The sequence below is a fragment of the Canis lupus genome, chromosome 2 (assembly GCF_011100685.1).
Source record: "Canis lupus familiaris isolate Mischka breed German Shepherd chromosome 2, alternate assembly UU_Cfam_GSD_1.0, whole genome shotgun sequence".
NCBI lineage: Eukaryota > Metazoa > Chordata > Mammalia > Carnivora > Canidae > Canis > Canis lupus.
This window is the reverse complement of record NC_049223.1, coordinates 44,896,191-44,913,761: the sequence shown is the minus strand read 5'-3', so window position 1 is coordinate 44,913,761 and position 17,571 is coordinate 44,896,191. Positions and strand designations below refer to the sequence as shown.

The 17,571-nt window shown below is 41.4% G+C and overlaps 1 protein-coding gene across 2 annotated transcripts in view; it reads right to left on the bottom strand.

The window, feature by feature from the left end:
- Window positions 1–312: 312 nt before the first annotated feature.
- RAB3C (RAB3C, member RAS oncogene family) overlaps window positions 313–17,571 on the bottom strand; it is a 273,189-nt gene continuing 255,930 nt past the window's right edge. For both annotated transcript variants that reach the window (XM_038530649.1, XM_038530648.1), the window contains exon 5: window positions 313–8,018. In XM_038530649.1, the coding sequence (XP_038386577.1) occupies window positions 7,831–8,018 (188 nt within the window). In that variant the 3' untranslated portion in view covers window positions 313–7,830. The remainder of the gene's footprint in view (window positions 8,019–17,571) is intronic.

The window sequence follows — 17,571 nt, the reverse complement described above, 5'->3', positions numbered from 1 at the left end:
TAGAGGTGACTTTTAATACACTGATGGTCATTCTTGGTTCTACAACCAAGTTTTAGGACCCTGGAATGCAGTCATGTATTAAACAGTACTTACCTTCAAAGATTACATACATTAGCGTTAAGTCCTATGCCTAAGTCCACATGTTAAAAAGCCACAGCCTAAACTAAAAATGTGTTCATAGTTTTTTAGTTCAAGCTCATCTTTGTCCCTAGGGTTATAGGAGAGGCAAGTAACAAGAAATGGGCATCCAAAGACCAAAAGTAATACAAAACGAAAGGCAATGAAAGAATTTATCAGACTAAGGCTGAGAAATTCAGGAATATAGTCTCTTAGATATTTATTGTAATCTCCAAAAAATAAAACCAGATAAACCCAAAGAACAAAAACCACATTCCATACAGAATTCACATACAAACTTAATACCTAATAGAGCACATACAGGTTTTTACACAATTAATTTCAATAAAGATAATTAAAACTTCACAATGTGAATACTTTGTAGCTTTAAACCCAGACAAGAGCTCCTGTGGACACAGAAAGAGTCACGATATTTGCTGTGCAGCTGTTAGTTTTCAACTAAATGTCACAATCACTATATGAAAGCACTAAGCTGTTACTCAATATGTTCTGAAGAAGAGCTCCACAGTATAGTCACTGAGAAGCCAGAAAGTGCCCGGTTACAAAGGAAGGTCTTCATCTGCGCGTTGCCCAACACCCTTGATGGGAAACATGGAACTACAGGAAAATCTCTGCGCACACATCTGTTTCATTGACATTGGATCACAGGATGTTTCGTGGTTTGGTGCTTGGGCAAAATGTCTAAATCAACCGTTCTAATGTGACTTTAAAGCAGTTTGTATTTTGTTGTGCAGTCTGGGGCTGCTCCGCACAGAGGAGTATGTCGATGCTCTAGCTTGTCTTCTTCATGGGGACAAAAGCAAGAGAGCCCAATGGGTAATGGGGTGGGTTTTACACGACCAGTTGGGCTTTCTAGAGAAAGCAAGCATCTTTAGCTGCCTCCTCTGTCACCTTTTCACTCATAGGGGAACATAATGGGACCTTTCCTATTTATCGTCTGGCAAACAGTCTTGCTGGCACATTCTTGAGTCTTCCAGGTGTTAGAGGTCCCTCAGTCTCTAGGCTCCTCTATCCAGCCTTAATTTAGCATGTACATAACATCCAGGTATTGGTTTTCCTCTTGGTTCTCCAGTAGGTTTATTAGGGGTAGGAACTATCCCTCTTCCCTGTTTGATTCCCACAGCACTGAGCACATGGGATTCAATAACAATGCTGACTAACTCAACATTTAAACATGCTCTTAAACGTTAACATGTAGCCAACATTAGAATAATTTATCTTTTTTAAAATTTGGCACAAAGTCGTCCCTCCTCTCCCTGCTGTTCCCACATTCGCTTGACTTTTTTAGTTGGTTTGAGAGCTGAGTACGAATTTCATGCTATCCTATTTAAAATAGGGCCACTGGTGGCAGTCCAAAGCCACTTAATATGATTGGCACATCCTCACATGGCAATTTCAGGCAATTGCTGGAGAAAGAACGTAAGGCTTCATATGATGTACAGATGGTCAAAGTTATCTAAAACCAACTGTTTTCATCATTTTTAGTGATCAAGTCCTACCTTTTCTTTCTAACAGTATTCTGAGTTACTCTGCTAAATGAAAAGGCAAAGCATAGTATTAAAATGAGCGTTTTGCCTTAAAAGTTAAAATGGCAAATAGGAATTTCAGGTAGGTGACCTACTTTAAATTTCATATAAACAAACTCTCAAGAGTTTTTGGTAATCGAGCAACCAGGCCTACTTATGTTTTTAATTTTTAAATTTTGCATCACATTGAAGTCCTAGGCCACCAAATTGTAAGATTAACCAAGGGGGTTTGAGGATGAATATATGGGTTTCTGTTGAAATACCAAAGCAACTTGAGAATTTTGAGTTTTGCTTTTCCTATATCATCAGTGTGGACAATTGAGAATTGAAAGTGAATATAACAGTCACCACAACCTAAAAAGATGTCGGTACTTTAGAATTCCCAGGGTTGACAATGTTAAATGTGCAAACAAAATACAAGGCTGAACAACAAAATATACACACAAATGCAAGAAGAATTCTTAGGACATAGAACATGTGATCAACATTTCTGAGAAGAATAAATATGATTTTACCTTATGTGCATATTATTTCTTAGGTATCTAAATTAGCCTCTTATAAGAGAATTCTGAATTTAAGAAGGGAATGCCTATATAAAATAAATGAACATCCATCCTGTCTTAAAAATAAAATCCACAATTCTAAAGCGCAAAATTGACATATATTTGCAGATACCAAGTGTTTGGTTTTATAGGAAAAGAATTATTTTGAAATAGGCACAGAGGAGTTTCACATGACACCAATAAGGTATTTACCGTATAAATTGCACCACTAGACAAATACAGCTACAAGAAATAATTGGAATAAGTTACACAGCCATCAAAGCATCTCACACATTCATTATAATTCACTCTTTCACGCTAGTTTATATACACTGAGTAAGTCATTAAATATTGCACTTATTGGCCCATGAACCCTCAATTATGAGGTGTTGAAAAATAGAAAACAAATCTATTTTTATAACATATTTCATGCAACATTTAAGACACTTCAGTTCCACAAACACCATTAAATAGTTGTACATTTGGACAGTCCAACGGTATCACATCACATCTGACATCAACAATATATTAACAGGAATTACAGGAAGTTTTCATTTAGCACACATCCTAGGGATGATGAAACAATGCATGGAGAAACATCCTACTGATACGGCAAACAATCCCCAAATTTCACTGGCATGAGGAGCATGGAACCACTAGACGGATGGATGTCATGCTCACGTCCCTGAAAGGCTGGGTGCCTGTGTGGCTCACGTACCATCTGTGTCTGTAAGAACAGCATTCATGAACCTAAGCAATCCCTAGCCCCATACATGAATATGGAAATATGGCCAAAAAAAAAAAAAACCACAGCCAACTCTCAGTTGTCCACTATGGAGGAAAGTATGAACACAGGTGAATGAAAATACACAGGTAAACCACCCCAGCCCCCCAACGTCATTTCAGCAAATAATGACTAGTTGAAACTCCACCAACAATAGTGCTGATGGCAGGTAAATGGTGAAATTTGAGTCTCACTTCCTATTCTTTGTCCTGTCACTCAATGAGAGGAGACTGCTTTAAAAATGGAAATGAAAAATAATAGCAGGAAGTAGAAGAGAACCACAGCTGTTAAGTTCAGTTTGTCTACCAGCTAGATGTTCTGACAGGTTTTGAAATCCTTCTTTGTCTAGAATGTTCATGAAATGCATTTTTCTCAATTCTTCATGAAAATCATGTGTGCAAACCTACAAATCCGTGTAAAGAATCTGTTTTGTAGACTTTTTGAAACAAAACATGAGTTATAGTCGGAACCCAGCAAAAGCTCCTTTTTCCCAAGCACTGAGAAAGCACCATATATGAAGATTTCCCTTCATCAAGCAGGTGTGTGTGTGTGTGTTTTGGGAGGGGCAACACCCTGTGAGTGGCCCAAGTGTACATATTTTAATCTACCAAAGGGAATGATGAGTTGATTGGAGTGTCAAGCATTTCTGTCAAGGTTTTTAAGACAAACTACATTTATGCATGAAATAGCAGTAACAATAGGTACATATATTTTAGCTAAATTACCCCGACCTGTTGCTGCCTCCTTAGGGGATACTAGATTTCTAGAACTTGGAGCCCTTTAGGGGCCTTAGAGGGAGACAGATATTTTTTTTTCTCATCATAAACTTTATCTTTGACCCAATTTGTCCCAATTCATTCCTGAATAGAAAACAGGTTTATGTCTTTAAATGGTTTTGGTAAAAAAATCACTTAAAACACAAAGCAATCCAGAAAGCTTGACCCCACCGGGTTTAGCTCATTGGAATGACTTTCCATTTTACTGGGAAACTATGCAAGCACAGGTAGCAGACACACACAGGCCCAGTGAAGCAGTGCTGCAGCGGTCGGATCTTCCAGGGGGTGAAGAGAAAGGCCACATGGGTCAAGTGGCTCACTGGCCACCTTGACCTAGCACACCCACAAGGAACAGTGTGCGTTACCAGTCATGCACACTCTCTAAGTCCTGGAGAGAGGCTACAGACACAGACAGGCCCCCTCCTAGGTATGCCACACCAACCGCACCTGGTGGAGTGTTCCAGTAGTATATGCAAATAAGCAACACTTTTCCGTCTCAAAGGGTTTTAGTCCTGACTTCAAGGATTTAGCTCCCAGTTTTCCACATACAGCTGCTACCTCAGCCTTGGGAGAGCTGTGTAATTCCAGATACATTTTAAATACAGTCTGACAAATGCCACATGGTCAACCAGGGACGGCATAGAACGTACTCACTGTGCAGGAACATACGCCAAGGACCGAGCCCATCATGATGAGCCTCTGATCACAGACTCCCAAACTCCTGTGGCTTTTATGGAAGTTCAGTTCCTAGTGGAATATCTTACTTAAAAAACAAAAAAACAAAAAACCGTGAAAGTCTATTTTCAGCGTTGACTTAGTTAGAATTGGAGGTTTAAATTGGTCCCCCCAAAATGACCAGGGTGCTCAAAAAGAGGACTATAATATGGATGAGAGTGAAGCAGATGCAATGTATATACTATGTGTTTGAGTAGATCAGTGTCTTGTAGAAGTTTGGTTATAATTTTTAGAATCTATGCCTCACCGTTATCCTAACGATGCTGCAGGCCTCTGCTGCCACTGGAGGCATCCTCATTGCTCACATTACAAACAAAAATCTCAGCATTTTTTTGCCAGGCAGCGAAGGGATCCTGACTCGAGGTGGATCTCAGTGGCAGTAACTCCAAGAACCCGCTGACAAGTTCACCAAGGCAGTAGAAGCTGTTCTGGGGAGGGGCAGGCAGGAGGGGAGAACTGATCCACCGTCCAGGGCAACTGTTCTCAGGCCCCCAAACCTGGGATGCAGCATTTACACTGTCATCTTAGGATCTGCAGAAAGGTCATGCACCTTGTACACCCATTCACATCTCCCCAAACTAACTGCCCATGGGCTCTGAGGATAGCTATGTAGGGGAAGAATTTACGAGCCCGGGTTGTCAAGGGCATTAAGAACGGATAGGAATGCACCGCCACCAAAGCTCTTGGGAGTCCGTGCTCAGCAGTCAGGGTTTGTTTCTAAAAGTCCTTGCAGGGGTGAGGGTGGTGAGAAGATGGGCAGCAGAGCAATGCCTTCTTGAAAAACTGAATTGCATCAAATAGAAGATGAATGTTAAAAGCGAACACACTTAGACAAGTGTGTACTTTTTAAGGTCTCTCGATCTTCAAGATACAAATTTAGGTAGGCCACTGGGAAAAATGACTAGAGGTTATTTAGGCTGTTGTGGGAGATGGAGAGGACCTAGGAGGTTAAGTGTGTTGGTGGCAAAAAGGCTGAAAAACCTTCCAGTTACATGGCTGCGATTTTTAATATAGTTTGATGACCACAGAAGCTCAGGTAACCCTGCAGGATTACCTCTTATAACCAAAATGTAATTTTAAAATTAAAATGTCTTCATGAATTTAGGACTAGAGGGAATAGGGAATAAGCTTTCGAGCAGGAAGATAGGTGTGCATGTACTTGAGGTCTGTGGTAATCCACTCTGGAAACTTCTCAAGGAAATTCACCCCAGGGGCGGCGCTTCAGAACACAGAATGAACTAGGAGGGCCCCACCGCCACCGAGGTTTGCGAAAGAGCAAGTATCCGAAGTTCCTTGCTCATGCCCCTTGGGCATCACGCTTCCCTGCCTGGCACTAAGGTAGTTGAAGGTAGGCAGGTCTGACACGGTCAGGGAGGCTCCTGCCTCGGTCTGTTGGTCTTGGGACCAATTAATTGAATCAGCAATGAGTGTTTCAGGGAAGGGGTTTATGCAGTTAAAACTCAGCTCTTTAACCTTCCACTTTCCTCACCCCGCTTTTGCTTTCCCCTATGTGATAATACAGAGCAGAAGGTGCTCGTAAGAGCTTTCTGCCCACCATAATTAGGTCCTTGACAGTGTGTGTGTGTGTGTGTGTGTGTGTGTGTGTGTGTGTGAGAGAGAGAGAGAGAGAGAGAGAGAGAGAGAGATGAGACTCAGAGGACAGGAAAGTTTTCTGGCCTGATTGCTTCAGCCTACATTGCCCAAGTGAGTGAGAGAGTTCTAGTGCTCAACATGGCAACATGCTTGTGCAGTTATAGAAACACCGTATAGTCATGCAAAAGAGGCTTCTGTTGCAAACTTGCCACCCGGCTGCCCTTTCCCCTCACTGTTAGTCCTGTGATTTCTGACGTTTGTTGGCCTATTAAACTCTAGTCTAACATTCTGGGTTTGGTAGGCTGAGGCTTGCCTGGCAGGGTGCCGAAGTGGAAATGTATTCCGATGCACAAATCTGAAGCTCAAGGTGAGAAATGACTTGGGTATGTTTAAAACATCCCATCAGCACTCTTCTGTTAAGTGTTATCTTCTCACTTAGGAATCAAGTCACCCTAATGACTCTGTCCCCCATCTGCCACACTCTGTCTGCTGTCTAAATTCTTAGCACCGTCCAGCAGTGTGCATGGGGCAGGATGCCAGCTTGCTTCTGCAGTTCAGTCAGAACAGCTGGTGAGAGGTGTTGGCTTGTTGTGCTTAGACGGTATTAAGGAAATTTGGGAGAAAAAAATGGTCCCCCCCTTCAACAAATCACTTCTGGTGTCCTCAACCAGTAAGTTGAACAAATTACTTCTAATAGTCTTTTCCTTGACCTTTGTGCCATTGGGATATGGTTTAAATTAATCTGTTGGGTAAAAGAAGCAGGGTGAGGTTTGAAGAGTAGGCACTGGTTGGGGAAACAAGGCTCTATCTCATGGTAGGAGGGGCTCTAACAAGCTTCAACTTGACCTCTGTTCCGTGCCTTAGCGATAGTTCCAGAACGTGGTGGGGATGGTGTGTGTCTAACGGGCAGCAGTTATGAAGGTACAGGGGGAACTCAGTCCTTTGAGAAGTCTGCAGTGAATCCTACTCTTCTGGGTAAATGACTCTTCACCTAATACCTTCAGCTGATGCCCGTCAGTTTGTCCGGGCCATGCCCTCAACTATTTAGAACGTTGGGCAGAAGTAGTGGCACCACGAGCCCTGCCTTAGGGCCACTGTTTACTTCCATAACTAAATTAGGAAGATTGATTAAATCTAGTTCCGGTCGGGTAACATGATCATTTAAGATTCACCAGACTCAAACTAGATTTAATCAGACAATTTGCAAGGGTTTCAAACACAATATTTCAATTCCTTTATCGTCAATGGTCATCTCTGTTATGAACAACACTGAAAACCAGACACATTTCCTGAACAGTACCCATGACGGTCTCCTGAGATCTCCTCTTGCCCACACACACAAGCAATTCCTTGGTTATCATCCTTACAAGCAAATGGCAAATATGAACCCGTGGCACAAAAGTCAGTTGGAGTGAAATTACAGTCTGAGGTCCCAGCAGTAGCCTAATCTTGAGAAGAAATCTGAAACATAAAGAGCCTACAAAGACAAGTAACAAAGGACATGCAAATACCAGATGTTTATAGATGGATAGTCCTTATAAATTTGAGATCACATAGTTGCCACATATTAACACAGGAAATCTCCCATGAATTGAATGCATGTATGAGCCATTGACATCAAAGATTTCCCTCGAATCATTACTAGGCAGTAGAGATGAAGGTTAATCAACCATTTGGAAATGCTGTTGGTTGGTGATGTGCCCCTCAAGCTGCCTGTGTGTGTGTGTGTGGTGACATTAACAGCCACAGTTGGGCTGTGCTGGAGGAGGGCTTTCCTTGAGTCTTGTGTTCTGCTTGGCGGCAGTGATGGCCGGATCCGTCTCCAAACTCTCTGACATTTTGTCACAGATGATATCCACGAGGCGCTCAAACGTCTGCTTGACATTAATGTTATCCTTGGCACTGGTTTCAAAAAATTCAAACCCTGGAGGAAACAAAGAGTGACACAGCTTGGTCATTTTACACTGTATGCCAACGGTACATGGGACTTGATCATGGTTTTCCCCAGGGATAGGGCGAGACTGAAAAGGTGAGCCTAAGACATGGTGTGAACAAGTGGTGTCCTCTTGCGACCAAGTCTTCTAGTCGTGGTTATGTTGACGTTTTATTTTTCCCTTTCAATGTATCTGTGCTCCCAGCGTGGCTGAAAGAGCCACAAACACCAAATCTCTTTGCAGAAGTTTAGTAAGGGCAATATTAAGAATCCTCTACCCCGAGTGGGTCTTTGCCCTCCCTCCCTCCTTCCAACTCCTGGCCCCCAGGAAGCTTCTTGGAATCTTTTCTCTGACCTGTTACTTGGCATAGTTTCCTTATCCCATTTCAGATTCGACCCAAGGTGTTAACATGTTTTCATTAACGTGTGGCTTAGAAGACTTCATCTGTATATTCTGTTGCTACAGGGCCTACCGGGCCCACCAAGGCCCGAGGGTGGGCTTTAGGTAAATTTGCAATCGCTAACGAACTGGACACAAGGTGGCACTAAAGCGTCAGTGGCCTTACCTCAAACGTGCAGTGCTTCGACCCCTTTTTGGAAATTTTCGTGCCCCGTTAGGGGAACAGCCCACTGTGGCTTTGTCTACCATTGCATCCACCTATTGGTGTGGATTTTTGTAGAGCTTCTGTTCTCTATCAGTAGCAGTGTTTTTACACCTGATACATTTCACGTGAGATGCCCGAATTGCAAGAAAGCACAAAAACTGCAGGTTCACAGTTGCACCCCTCTACCCACGAGTCCCTCACTGTACCTGGGCAGAAGCAGCCCCTGCCCGCTGTTCTGTACACAATCTTATCACTCTATTGTTTGCCTTCACATTCCCCGGGCTCAGCTTGCCAGTTGGTTACCATGACAACCTCCCTAGTCCATTCAGGGGACTTTGATTTAGGATGTACTGGGCAGGATGCAAAAATGCTTTCCTCATCCATTCTGAATTTTACGCCCTATAAATCCTTCTGGTTACATCTGGCCCTATCTCAGAGGAGCCACATGGATTCAGAATGATTACATCATGTGGTTTCATCTCCGCTCCTGGGACCGAGGGAGGAAAAAAAAAAAGTTCATATTTTACAGTCCTCCCTAAACCCTCTGCCAAGCCAGAAATACATATTTTTGTTAAGTAACGCTGAAGGATAAACCACCACAAAGTATTAAAATTCTAATTGAGTTATGAGAGACGATGAGTTAGAGGAGTATACTTGAGCTTGACTTCCATTGGCTGTCGTGTATTCTGTTAAAATACAGGCAAATAATTGTGAAATTGGAGCTAAGGGAGCATGAGTGGGACCCATTTCTGTAAAATACCACTGGATATTTCAGACCTTCATTGGCTTGTAGTATTGCTTTCATTCGTCTCTGTGTAGGGTGCTTATATAGCTCTCTAAGGATCTGGATTTCTCAGCAGAAAACACTAACACAATTCACTTTCCTGATTTTTTTTTTTTTTAACAGTCTATAGTGCTCTGTCACTTGTCTTACAATACTTTGATCCCGATTTTGGAGAACTCCGGGATGGATCTAAACAACATCCTTATTGAGAAGATATCAGAACTATTTGTGTCTTATTGGGGATTTTCCCGGGGCTGAGTGAGGGCTGCTGTAGGTCACCAGATACTAAGACCTCACTGAATTAGTTAACATCCCTGAATAAGACTCCGGAGACCAAACATCCCATCACGGGGGACAAAGGTTTCATGCCCAGATTCAATGCTCTCATCTCTTCTGCTGACACTTAGCTTCCTTATAAGCGCTGTTTAGGAAGGCACTGAGTTTTAAGGTATCATTAAAGATTTGGCCATTGTGGCAATTGTTTTCAGTATATGTGCTGCAGAAGCGAGCACAGGGCCATTGTGACAAGATAGTAATCCAGGTAAGCCTTTGTCAAATGAGCTGCCGTAAATCTGGGCTTTGAGATACACCCTACTGCTACTATACAATGTCATGTCAGTAAAATGATCCTAAATCTCCAGAGCCAGAATGCTCTCAGGGGCTTGACCAGGAAAATAACACCAGCTTCTAACTGTCTTCTAGAGAAGAGGGTGCCCTGGTACGCTGAGTGGGACGGATTATCAGTCAGAAGATGGGAACTCTAACTCCACTACCAAGTCACATTTTCAGTGTCACATTATTTATGACCTGTGCCTTACTTCGTTTACAGAGCTTTGCTTACAGAGGCTCAAATGAGAAAATGTATGTAGAAGGGCCAGGCATACCAGACCCTGCTGTGAGAATAGTAATAATAAACAGTTAAATGGTTACCCTATTAAGGTATTCACATAGTGCCCTGTTATATTCTAACTCATTTTATCCATGAGGTAGGTGCTAGTACATGAAAAAATTTACTGGGAGGCCAACGGAGGCACCAAATGGTTGAGTAGTTTGCTCAAACATTTGTTCAGTCTGTAATGGTGACAGTGGCTTTGAACTACTAACCTGGACACTCTCTTGCAGGTACTCTGCAGAAGTAAACAGTGATTGGGTTCTAGATGAATTTTAAGTTTTATGCTAAGAACTACACCATACGCTTTTATCATTTAACATAGAAAACAATTGATGAGATTTAATAGTGACTCCGAAACAAAGCTCTTTCCTTCTTGATTCCCAGGTACTCTGATACCTTGTGCTATAGAAGATTGATCGTGGTGGCCATGAGGCCAGCCCTACAGGCATACCTCAGAGATACCACGGGTTCAGTTCCAGACCACCTCACTAAAGTGAATATTGTAGTAGAGCAAGTCAGATTCATTTTCTGGTTTTGTAGCACATGTAAGTCTTTAAAAATGCACATCTGAATGCTGGTGGAGGGTCTTGCCTCCATGTTGATGGATGCTGAGGTGGCTGGCAGTTTCTTAAGACAACAATGACGTATGCAGCAGCAGCAGTGGACTCATCACCTTCACAAACAATTTCTCTGTAGCAGGCAATGCTGTTCAAGAGCATTTTACCCACAGTAGAACTTTTTTTTCACAACTAGAGTCCAACCTTGCAAACCCTGTCACTGCTTTGTCCACTGTGGTATATTGTACGTCGTTTGTTGTCAGTTCAGCGGTCTTAACAGCATCTTCATAATGAGTATATTTCCCCTCAAACCACTTTCTTGGCTTATCTCTAAGAAACAATTCCTCTTCCATTCAGGTTTTATCATGAGATTGCAGCAGTTCACTCCATCTTATAGTGCTCTCGCTATTATACACCTCTCCCCGATTACTTTCTCCATGGAAGTCCTGAACCCATCAAAGTCCTCCAGGAGGACTGTTATCAACTTCTCCCAAAGTCCTGCTGATGTCAATACCATATTTTGATCTCTTCCCATGAATCACCAATGTTTTTAGTGCTATCTAGAAGGTGGCATCCTTTTCAAAATGCTGTCAATTTCTGGGCCCAGAGGAATCTTTATCTATCTGTGGAATGTATAGCCTTACAATATAGAAGGTTTGAGAGTAGCAAGGACTCCTTAGTGTTTAGTTAGAAGGCATGAAAACAATATTCATTTAGTGGTACATCTCCAACAGAGCTCTTGGGTGACCAGGTGCATTGGCAATAAGCAATCATGCTCTGAAAGCAATCTTTTTTTCTGAGCCGTAGGTCTCCACAGGGGGTTTAAAAATACTCCGTACACCATGTTGTAAGCAGACCTGCCATCATTGAGGAGGTGCTGGTGCTTCATGTCTAGAGCACAAGTGGAATATAGGTAGCATACTTTGTAAGGCCCCTAGGATTTTTTGGAATGGTAAATGAGCACTTGATGCTTCTCTTTGCCTTTTCTGTTATGGAGAGGGCTTCTTTCCTTAAAGCCAGCTGAGGTTTGCTTCTGCAGCTGTATTCTCGCTTATGCTTTTGCCTGAAGAAATGTGGTGGCTGTTTCGATCCTCTATCCAGACCACTAAGTGTTGGTCCCTATCAGCAATAAGCTGTTTGAAGTTTCTTGTCATTCGTGTGTTCACTGGAATAGCACTTTTAACTTCTGTCAAGAACTATTCTGGTGCATTCACAACTTGACTGGGGGGTGCAAGAAGCCTTGCTTTTGGCCTGTAGAGCATCGTGAAGACCTACTGGATGACTTCATTTGAGAGACGACACTAAAGGAACTAGCTACAAGAGGATTATCAAAGATCATGTTCACAGACCATTGTAACAAATATAATGAAGAAGGTTTAAATAGTGCAAGGATTACTGAAATGTGAATCCAACGTGAGCCACTACTGTTGGAAAAATGGTGCCCATAGACAGGCTTGATAGAGGGTTGCAATAAAATGAAGTATGCCAAAAAAAATAAATAAATAAAACTAAGTATGCCTCTGTCTCTATACGGCATGACAGATATACAAGGTTTTAGACAGTATTATTTTAGCATCTAGTTGTTTGGATTCAGGGCAGAGGCAAGTTTATATGCCATAAGTGATTCTCTATCTAGCTGAATTACAATCCACTCTTCGTGAGGCCGCTCATGCCCTACACCTATGTATGCTCAGGGACATGTAGAGCCCCTGGCCTAAATCTTAATGACCGATTCAAACCCCTCACCCTTTATCCTTCTTTGTTGTATTTTCAGAGCCATTACCTCCCAGTATTTTACCTTCAACCATAGCACCATGCTCTTATTGTTAAAAATACTGAACCTCTTACCTGCATAGGCAGACATCAGGGAGAAGCCTGTGCTTTAGTCAGAAACTAGAGTTTTTCTTATTAAACTTAGAAGATCATTACTAGGTAGGACGGTGCAGTTTAAATAAGTAGCCCAAGGTTACACAGTACAGGAAGGCTCACAGGAATGTCCTGATAAATAGGTTACTGATTTAGCTGCCAGCCTTGGACATCAGCCAGTATTCAGAAGTTCAGTGAAAACTTTGAATTCCCAAGAGAAACACTGACCACCGTTTCTCTTTCTTCCTTCATCAGAACCTTTCTACTGGCACTGTATTCCAGTATATCTCCAGTTCGTATCTTTGCATGCCTGATTCTGAACAATTGTTCTTGCCCTTTCCAAAGGTTATGACGGGTACTGCTGGGCTTTACATGTAACCTTATACTTCAGTTTCATTTGATCTTGAAGGACCCAGCAGTAACTGGGAAACAGTTTGTATGAAATATGTGTTAAGGAAAGGAAGACAGAAATCAAACTTGTCTTCTCCATACTGTGTATGTTGCTAAAGGGGCAGTAGAAAGGGGTGTTACTAATCAGATTATACTCCAGGGCCCAAGGGGTGTACTCCTAACATTGTATCAGTGTTACCTGAGTGGCTTACACCCTTCTAAACTCCACCCTGGACCTACAGAGGACAGGGCCTTTCAATAGGCACTTAAAGGTGGCTGCTTGGGAGGTTCTTTTTACACGAAAGGTTGAGATTCAGTATTTTCTGTACACTTATGTTCATAGCTGCATTTCCAAGAGCTTTTAAAAGTTGGAAGCAGGGGATCCCTGGGTGGCTCAGCGGTTTGGCGCTTGCCTTTGGCCCAGGGCGCGATCCTGGAGTCCTGGGATCGAGTCCTGTGTCGGGCTCCAGTCATGGAGCTTGCTTCTCCCTCTGCCTGTGTCTCTGCCTCGAATAATAAATAAATAAATAAATCTTAAAAAAAAAAAAGTTGGAAGCAATGCAAAGATCCATCCACTGCTGAGATTACCAAAATGTGGTGTAGACATAATAAAATGGACTCTTCAGGTCCAAAAAAAAATTATGATACATCCTCCCAATGGATGAACCTTGACGTGCTATAAACTAGTCACAAAAAGACCATTTCACAGCTACAGAAAGTAAAATGGTAGAATCCAAAGGCTGTGAGGGAGGGGAAAATAGAAAGTTAACAGATAGTTTTGGTTTTGCAAAATGAAAGGAGTTCTTGACGCAGGTTATATAAGAAAGTGAATGTACATGCTCAGCTCTATGCTTATACACGGCTAAGATGGTATAAACATTATCTCTTTTACCCAAATTTAAGTTTTTTTTTCATGGTGATAAATACCAGAAACAAAAATATGTAACAGCTTTATGCCTCAGGGAACTAGAGAAAGAACTGGAGACTCATGGGAAAAGAGTAAAGGCCAAGAAATCTAAAACCTGTTTCTTTGATTTAGCTACACTCCCCAGACAAAGAGAAATAGAGCAATTACTAGAAGCATCAAACCTACCAAACCAGAATGGTGAAGAAATAGAAAATAAGAACATACCAATTACTAATAAGGAGATTGAATTAGTAACTAAAACTTCCCAATAAAGGAAGGTCCAAGGCCAGAGGGCTTCACTGGTGGATTCTATCAAATATTGAAAGAAGAATTAATACCAATCCTTTTTAAACTCTCCAAAAAATTTCAAGCTCACTGGGAAGTGTCTGTACCTTTTATGAGGCCAGCATTACTTTGATTTCAAAACAAGGGCACCACAAGAAAACTAGGCCAATATCCCTAATGAACGTAAACCCCACAGGACAATATTAGCAAACCATTCGGCAGTGCAAAAGGACAATCATACACCAAGATCAAGTGCTTTATTCCACGGAGGCATGAATGATTCACCATCTGCTCATCGATGTGATGCACCACAAAGGCAGAGAGCATACAATCATCCTGTGAAGAATGATAGAAACTCTCGACCAGGTTGAGGGAATGAACCTCAACATCCTAAAGGCCATATGTGACAAGTTCACAGGTGATGTCCTACTCAGTGGTGAAAAGCTGAAAGCTCTGCTTCCAAAATCAGGAAGGATGTTGTTGCTCACCACTTTTATTCAACATATAGTGCAAGTCCTTGCCAGACCAACAAGGCAAGAAAAAGAAGGCACCCAAATGGAAAAGGAACAAATAAAACCATTTGCAGAAGAAATGACACCACACATAAAAAATCCTAAAGACCCCCCCCCAAAAAAACCTCTTAGAACTAATCAATGAATTCAGTCAAGTTGTATGATACACAATCCATATTCTATAACCGGTTTTGAATTTCCTATACACAAATAATGAAATAGAGAAATTTAAAAGCCAATGACTTTTGAATCAGAAATGAAATACCTATGAATAAATTTAATCAAGGAGGTGAAAATGAAAACATCTGCATCAAATTTTTTCATAAACAAATGAGAAAATAGTCTCTGGTCATAGGAGAGGAAAAATTCATATTCCTGAAATGTCCATACTTCTGAAAGCAATCTACAACCTGAGTGCAATCTCTATCAAAACTCCAGTGCCATGTTTAACAGAAATACAACAGAGTCCTAAAATGTATATAGAATTACAAATGACCCTGAATACACAACACAGCCTGAGGCATCATGCTCACTGATTTCAAATGGTCTTACAAAACTATGGTCATCCAAACAGTTTGGTATGGGAATAAAATAGGTACATAGGTCATTGGAACAAGAGAGCTCAGAAATAAATCCCATGCATATATGATCAATTAATTGTACATTCCACATTTGTCATCGATGTGGAGAGGATTATCTCATCAATATGGTACTGAAAAACCTGGCTAGCCTCCCGTGAAAGATTGAAATTTGCCCACTAACTTCCACCATACACAAAAACAAACTCAAAATAGATTAAAGACCTGACTGTAAGATGTGAAACCATAAAACTCCCAGAAGAAAACATAGGTGATCAACATCTTGATCTCAGTCTTTGTGGTGCTTTTAAAAAATCTTAGTTCAAAAACAAAGGCCACTACAGCAAAAATAAACTAGTTGAGACTATTTCTAACTAAAAAGCGTCTGTACCATGAAGGAAACTATCATCAAAATTAAAAAAACACCCTACTGCATGGGAGAAAATTGTGCGTATCATAAATTTGATAAGGTTACTATATAATAAAATACAGAAACTCCTGCAATTCCATAGCAAAAAAGGAAACAATCTGATTTAAAAACAGGCAGAGGATTTGAATAGACCTTGCAAACCAAATACAAACCCAAACCAAATGAAATAACACTTCTCCCTTTATAGAATGGCTACTAGCAAAAATAAGTTTGATGAGGGAGTCCAGAAAAGGGAATGCTTGTGCACTATTAGTGTAAATGGGTACAGCCACTATGGAGAACAGCATGGAGGTTCCTCAAAAAACTAAAAATAGAAGTGCTGGATCATATGGTAGCTCTGGTTCTGAGTATCTAAGAAAGATGAAACACAAGTGAACCCCCATGTTGAGTGCAGCCTTATTTACAATAGCCAGGATATAAGAACCCCCTAAGTGCCCATGGGTAAGTAGGTGGAAAAAGAAAGCGTGGTGTATATATACACAGTAGAATATTATCCAACAGTAAGGATGAAATCTTGCCATTTGTGTCAACATGGATAGACCTTGAGGGCATTCTACTAAATGAATTAAGTCTGATGGAGAAAGACAAATGTAGAATCTAAACCAACAGAAAGACAAGCTCTCAGATACAAAGAACAGATGGTTGTTTGCCAGACACTGGGCAGGAGGGTGATTGGGGGTGGGAGGAGGGGGGTCAAAAGATAATATCATCCCATTGTAAAATTAAACAGTGAAGTATTCACGCTCTTCAAATACCATTAATAGGAATGGAGAATGACCCAGGCTCTTGGAAAGCACTCTGGCAGTCTTGACTGGTTAAACACAGTTTACTCTGTGACCCAGGAAGTCCACTTCTACGTATACACCTAGGAGAAATAATCTCTAGAGAAATGTTTGCCCATACCCACCACCTACCCTTCATACAGGTTGTGTAGTCCATTGTTTTACTCTGACTGGGGCCCAGAGAACTCTGGCACTTTTCTTTTATAGGCAACCCTATATTCCTCCAAGTGAGTGGATACACCATGTTGTGAAATGCCATTTGTTTTCAAACGATGTTCTGGGAAATTGAGTCTCTTTCTCTACCCCCAGGAAAATCATAAACACCAGTGGGGACACTTGGACTGTCTTCAACTTAATTTTGAAAGCACACTGAGAAGTGCTATCATTTCTATAGAGGGGAAGCAGCTCCTAAAATCATAACCGCAGTAAATCAAATTTTCATCTAATTGTTAAAAAAAAATCTGTAATTTGTACTTAGAATTCTATTCTCAAACTCCCAAATAGGACCTTTTGTTTCCAGATTCTAGTCACAATTCTGTGGAACTGGATGATGGCAGAAATGGTCATTCTGTTGCCAGCTGGGTGGCATATGGGCCAAAACTCTGGATTGCTGAGCAGCAGGACTAACTGGTAAGTTAGCTTTCCAGATAGAATACGGGAAGAGCAATCAATAAGGATTTGGATACACCTGCCTCAAGAAGTACCCCCAGCAAGCCTTCTAAAGCTGGAAAAAAGAACAGAACTCAGCCAAAGGTTCATCTTGCTACAATAAGTAGATCAAATATTCTAGTTTTTGAGTCGTTGTCAGTAGCCAGGCCTGATCAGATGGTAGCTTTCCCCTGCTTCATCAAGAATCTGAAACTAGGCAAGGGTTATAGTATGGGTGTGACAAATCATGGTGGACGTAGAAAGGTTTTGTCCCTGGCCCTTCCTACTCAAGCCATGAGCTGAAAATT